Source organism: Camelina sativa, chromosome 7 (assembly GCF_000633955.1).
Source record: "Camelina sativa cultivar DH55 chromosome 7, Cs, whole genome shotgun sequence".
Taxonomy (NCBI): domain Eukaryota; kingdom Viridiplantae; phylum Streptophyta; class Magnoliopsida; order Brassicales; family Brassicaceae; genus Camelina; species Camelina sativa.
In genome coordinates, this window is record NC_025691.1 from 20,385,295 (window position 1) to 20,391,199 (window position 5,905).

Below are 5,905 nucleotides of genomic sequence, written 5' to 3' on the forward strand. Positions count from 1 at the left end.
TAAGCCAATTTCTAGCGCAAATTAGAGCTTGGACATTAGAAGGAAGGAGTGAACTCCGATACTTACTTAAAACTCGGCTTCCAATGTTGAATGATGATTCTGCAGCTACAGTCGTAATATGGATGCTAAGGATGTCACAAGCCATAGAAGACAGTTCTTGAAAATGGTTTGCATTGTCCTTCCAATAATAGGGAAAGATTGATAACTTGTATCAATCTCTGCAAGATGCCGAAGGGCTTCCTTATAGATGATTGCTCTTGAGAGCATAAGGTGAGTTGAGTTCCACCTAGTTGAAACATCTAAAAGTAGTTCACCCTTAGCTTCAATTCCCATTGTTTCCACACAGGTTTGAAAGGATTGTTTTCTAGTCTCATTCACCCTCACAAACTTAACACTATCTATGATTTTCTCTAGAGCATCATCAATCACATCCAAACCCTTTTGCACAATCAGATTCAAGATGTGTGCAGCACATCTCACATGAAATCTCACATGAAAGAACTCTCCACCACAAACCAAATTTTTCCTAAGCTGCCTCTTGAGAATTCCTTGCATATTGTCATTTGAGAAAGCATTATCAACCGTAATTGTGAACACTCTCTTTTTGATTCCCCATTCTTTTAGCAATGCCAACACCTTTGTAGCTATTCTAGCACCTGTATGTGGAGGAGGAAATGCACAAAATGACAGGATTTTTATCTTTAAATTCCATCCACTATAGATATAGTGTGCAGCCAAACACATGTATCCCTCTATTGTGATTGCCCTCCACAAATCTGTTGTTAAACAAAACCTACCCGGAACTTCATCCAACATCTTTCTAAGCTTCAGTTTCTCTTTCTCATAGATCTTTAAGCAATCAGCAGCCGCAGTATTTCTTGACCAAAACTCGATGTTGGAATTTGCATACTGAAAAGCCTCCCTAATTCTTCTGTACTCAACGAAAGAGTAAGGCAAATCATGTTCTATGATTGCCAATCCTATTATCTCCCTAAACACCATCATATCTAACTTTCTATTTCCACATGAATGAGTGCTTCCTGGAGTCTTTGAGCATGATTGCATGTGACGCAAGAGAGGATTGGTGCCACTTCTACGAAGATCAAGGCAATAATTATGCTCACAACGGGTGCATCTAACATTACTCCTACCATCATCAAACTTATCTCCAACAATTTCAAAAGTTCTCCAACACCTTGACCTTTTACGTTTACTTGTAGACTTGCCAGTCCTGTTCTCAACCGTACTAGCTATTGAATCTGCTTCTACAGGTTCCTCTTCTACACGTTCTTCTTCATCCAGATTCATATCCTGCTCAAACATTAGCATCTCATCTCCACTCACATAATCATCTTCAAGGTTTAGTGTATCACCCATCTGAAATAACCAAAACCAAAGACCAATTAGAGATACTTAAACTGCTTAAATGATAAACAACCTAACCATAAGAGAATAAGAGAAACAAAAGCAGATGACGATAAACAACCTAACCATAAGAGAATAAGAGAAACAAAAGCAGTATGTATATTAAACAGAAGCAGTATGTCTACAAACATGTCGAGTGTCGACACTAGCTACTAGCTACTTTGTCTATGTATTAATAATAAGAGTTTCTTTGTCACGCGTAAGAAGTAACAGAGCACACACACAACTAGTACTAAAATCCAGCGTAAGAAGTAATCTTACTTTCTCTACCACCAATGAGCTTAACTTTAGATTTTAAGCAGGATTTTAAGCAAACACAATTTCAATCTAATACGGGGATACAACATGAGATTTTAAGCAAACCCAGTTTCAATCTAAGTAAAACAAACCCAGTTTCAATCTAAGAAGCAAACTCAGTTTCAATCTAAGTAAAGCAACCCCAGTTTCAATCTAATTCAAACAAACCCAGTTTCAATCTAATTTAAACAAACCCAGATAAAGAGAAGTTAAGTTAAATTGAAGAAAACAATCTTACCCAGAGCTTCGATTTCGAGGAGAAGAAGAGTTTCAAGGAGAAGAAGAGCTTCGATTTCTCTAGGAGAAGAAGAGCTTCGATTTCTCTAGGAGAAGAAAGCTTCGAAGAGAAAGCTTCGATTTGTGTTTTTTATTTTTTTCCCAAATCGATTTTGACCTAGGTATTATGGGCCGCCCAATGTCCACACTATCCATCCAATTTTGTCCGTGGGCAAAAGCGGATCAAGTCTATTTAGATCCATTCCAAATATGTGTTTGTCCATGACCCGTCCATAATGAACTGGACATGGACAGACTATTAACATCCCGCCCATTTTAACAGCTCTAGTGAAAACTGAGCTTTAAATAGAGCTATTTAGAAAATGTGACAGTCAAAACTCCAAACCATAATTTAGTTTTTATATTGGACGCCCCTTTGTTATGGCTATATATGCTATCTTCAGTGTCATGCAAAATAACGTATTTTTAGCGATCGACAAAATTAAACTTATACGCATTTTGGACATGTAATACTTAAATATTTTCTTACAACAAAGTAAACTCTTAACTTTATGCAGTATAAAATTTATAGAGATATTGTCTATACTGAAGACTTCAATCTTAAGAAAAACAATAAAATTACTTCAACGAAAGTGGACACCAAAAATACATATCTTTAGTTACTGTATGTACAGTGTTTGTGAATAACATCACTATACATCACTCTTTATATTTTCCTAGTGAATTTGTTGCTATATGTGAAAAGTTTTAAATTCATGTTGTTATGTAATAAATCGGAATCTGGAACTCAGATAAATTATCGATCAATGATCAGTGTAAGAATATATTGTATAGCCCTCATTATCATTGCATTGAAATTGGTAGCTTCAATAATCTGAGTTCACCTATTTTCCAATGTATGATCATTCATTTTTTTTTTGGTTAAAGATTTCATTTTCATGTCCTTCTCTAAAAGGTGTGTGTGAATTTCAGAAATGTTCCCCAAATTTTAATTAANAGCTTCGATTTCGAGGAGAAGAAGAGTTTCAAGGAGAAGAAGAGCTTCGATTTCTCTAGGAGAAGAAGAGCTTCGATTTCTCTAGGAGAAGAAAGCTTCGAAGAGAAAGCTTCGATTTGTGTTTTTTATTTTTTTCCCAAATCGATTTTGACCTAGGTATTATGGGCCGCCCAATGTCCACACTATCCATCCAATTTTGTCCGTGGGCAAAAGCGGATCAAGTCTATTTAGATCCATTCCAAATATGTGTTTGTCCATGACCCGTCCATAATGAACTGGACATGGACAGACTATTAACATCCCGCCCATTTTAACAGCTCTAGTGAAAACTGAGCTTTAAATAGAGCTATTTAGAAAATGTGACAGTCAAAACTCCAAACCATAATTTAGTTTTTATATTGGACGCCCCTTTGTTATGGCTATATATGCTATCTTCAGTGTCATGCAAAATAACGTATTTTTAGCGATCGACAAAATTAAACTTATACGCATTTTGGACATGTAATACTTAAATATTTTCTTACAACAAAGTAAACTCTTAACTTTATGCAGTATAAAATTTATAGAGATATTGTCTATACTGAAGACTTCAATCTTAAGAAAAACAATAAAATTACTTCAACGAAAGTGGACACCAAAAATACATATCTTTAGTTACTGTATGTACAGTGTTTGTGAATAACATCACTATACATCACTCTTTATATTTTCCTAGTGAATTTGTTGCTATATGTGAAAAGTTTTAAATTCATGTTGTTATGTAATAAATCGGAATCTGGAACTCAGATAAATTATCGATCAATGATCAGTGTAAGAATATATTGTATAGCCCTCATTATCATTGCATTGAAATTGGTAGCTTCAATAATCTGAGTTCACCTATTTTCCAATGTATGATCATTCATTTTTTTTTTGGTTAAAGATTTCATTTTCATGTCCTTCTCTAAAAGGTGTGTGTGAATTTCAGAAATGTTCCCCAAATTTTAATTAATATATATGTGGCACCAAAAAAAAAAATCAAACATATACAGTTGAGAATGACTCAACCCACTAGTTAACTAACTATTCATTTTATTTCTAGTAACTCAACATGGACTGATCATGGTCATCAATTCATCATTGTATATATAACAAAAGAAAATATATATACATTGTTCTGGTTTCATATGTCAATCAATACGTACGGTCCGAGTTGACTATGCTACAGGAAGAAGAAAAAAACATTTCTTAACAAGTATCAATTAATGTGACGATGATATGTAGTATAAGATCATGTCTAGTGATATCACGTACCATATATACTTAGATCTGAATAACCACTCAACGACCTTTGACTATGAGGTGACTATTAAGGCAAACAGCTCCCCATGAATCGTCTTATTAACAAAAAATGACGAACCCTACCACGAGAATGTAATGTCAGTCTGATAAATTGTTGTAGGTTGGAAGGTGCATATTTTCCCTCCTTTCAGATTTCAATTTCTTGGATTTCAATTTCTTGGCTTCAATTTCATTAATGGGTAATATAAATAAACATATACTGCATGATAAAAAATGTTCATGTAACTGTAAATGTGAATGCAAATATAAAATGTTTTAAATCTTGTCTACCTAAACAGAGAAACGAGTTAGTCTACCTAAATAATGAAGATAGTTTCTGCCGAAGATATTAATAAGCATCTTCTTTTTTTTTTTTTTTGTTCCACAATTAAAAAGTACCCCCATTGGTTGGATATATACATTGCAACTATCATTTGTTTCTACTTAAATATCTCGAGATGGAACTATATAATCATTATGGTAAACCGATCTTATCCCAACTTTTGTCTATAATATCTAAATGCAAAGCGCAAAACAAATATTAAGAGTATGAACACGTGTATAATTATAAGAAATTAGTAACTACGGCAGTGATTAAAAATGGGCCAATGATTTAACACTTTTATGGCATAATTGATAATTCAACCATTAAGGGACCAAAAATACTCTACTATATGACATATTGATACAAAAAGGAACGTGAAGAAAATCTCATGTTCTAACGATAAGGACTTCCACTACTCTTTTCCCACACGCTCCACACCACTGTTTCTCTTAATTTAATCTACCAATCTTAATCAAACTCCTAATTTAGAAATCAAAGATAATTAGATAAAACCAATCTTTACATACTTGACCGGAGAGAGATTTCACTCCGCCTCGACGGGTTTCGACTCTTCTTCCCTTTGTCGTATGGTTAATTTAAAGAACATAGTAGTAATATTTTTCACTAAAAATATAAAAGTTCATTTAAAATCTCTTAAATGCGTGAAAATGTTTCTCCTAAACCGACCAACAAAATGGTCCAAACTAACAAACCCACGGTTTCATTACTCAGGCCCATTAAGCTAATCACCATTGAATACACTCCAACGTCACCTTTATTATTTGAAAAAACAAAATACGGCCTTTCCCTTTCTCTCTTCACGAGTAATATGCAAACAAAACGTACAAATTTTATCTGTACGTACACTCATGCAACATCTTCACCTGCCACGTATTACGTAAATTACGTTATAGTATACCACTGCTTCTTTCTAACCTTCGCATTTTGCTATAGCGCATGTTAGTCACATACGCTAACAACTCAAAACGCAAACCATCCCCCCCGTCTCGATTCGTCAAACAGTCCCCGTTTCCTCGGGGCATAACGGAAACGGTAACCGTCTCTGTTTCATTTCCAACAACAAACACTTTTATTTATTTTTATTTAAAATTTTAAAATTAAAAAAAAAAAAAAAAAAAAAAACTGAGCTTGTTTATTTATACATCGATCCCAAACAAATGAATATGTTAAAAACCTTCTTCACTCTTCTCTGCTCTCCACACACACAACACAATATTTCAAAATTTCTCATTTCATTTCACACCTCTCTCTCTTCTTCTAGATCTCATCTTCTTTTCTTTTTT

The 5,905-nt window shown here is 34.1% G+C and overlaps 1 protein-coding gene across 1 annotated transcript in view; it reads left to right on the top strand.

Annotated features, from left to right (window-relative positions):
• Positions 4,473–5,905, top strand: part of LOC104704798 (cyclin-D1-1) — a 4,740-nt gene continuing 3,307 nt past the window's right edge. Inside the window, exon 1 of the mRNA XM_010420830.1 lies at positions 4,473–4,476. Within this exon, the coding sequence (XP_010419132.1) occupies positions 4,473–4,476 (4 nt within the window). The remainder of the gene's footprint in view (positions 4,477–5,905) is intronic.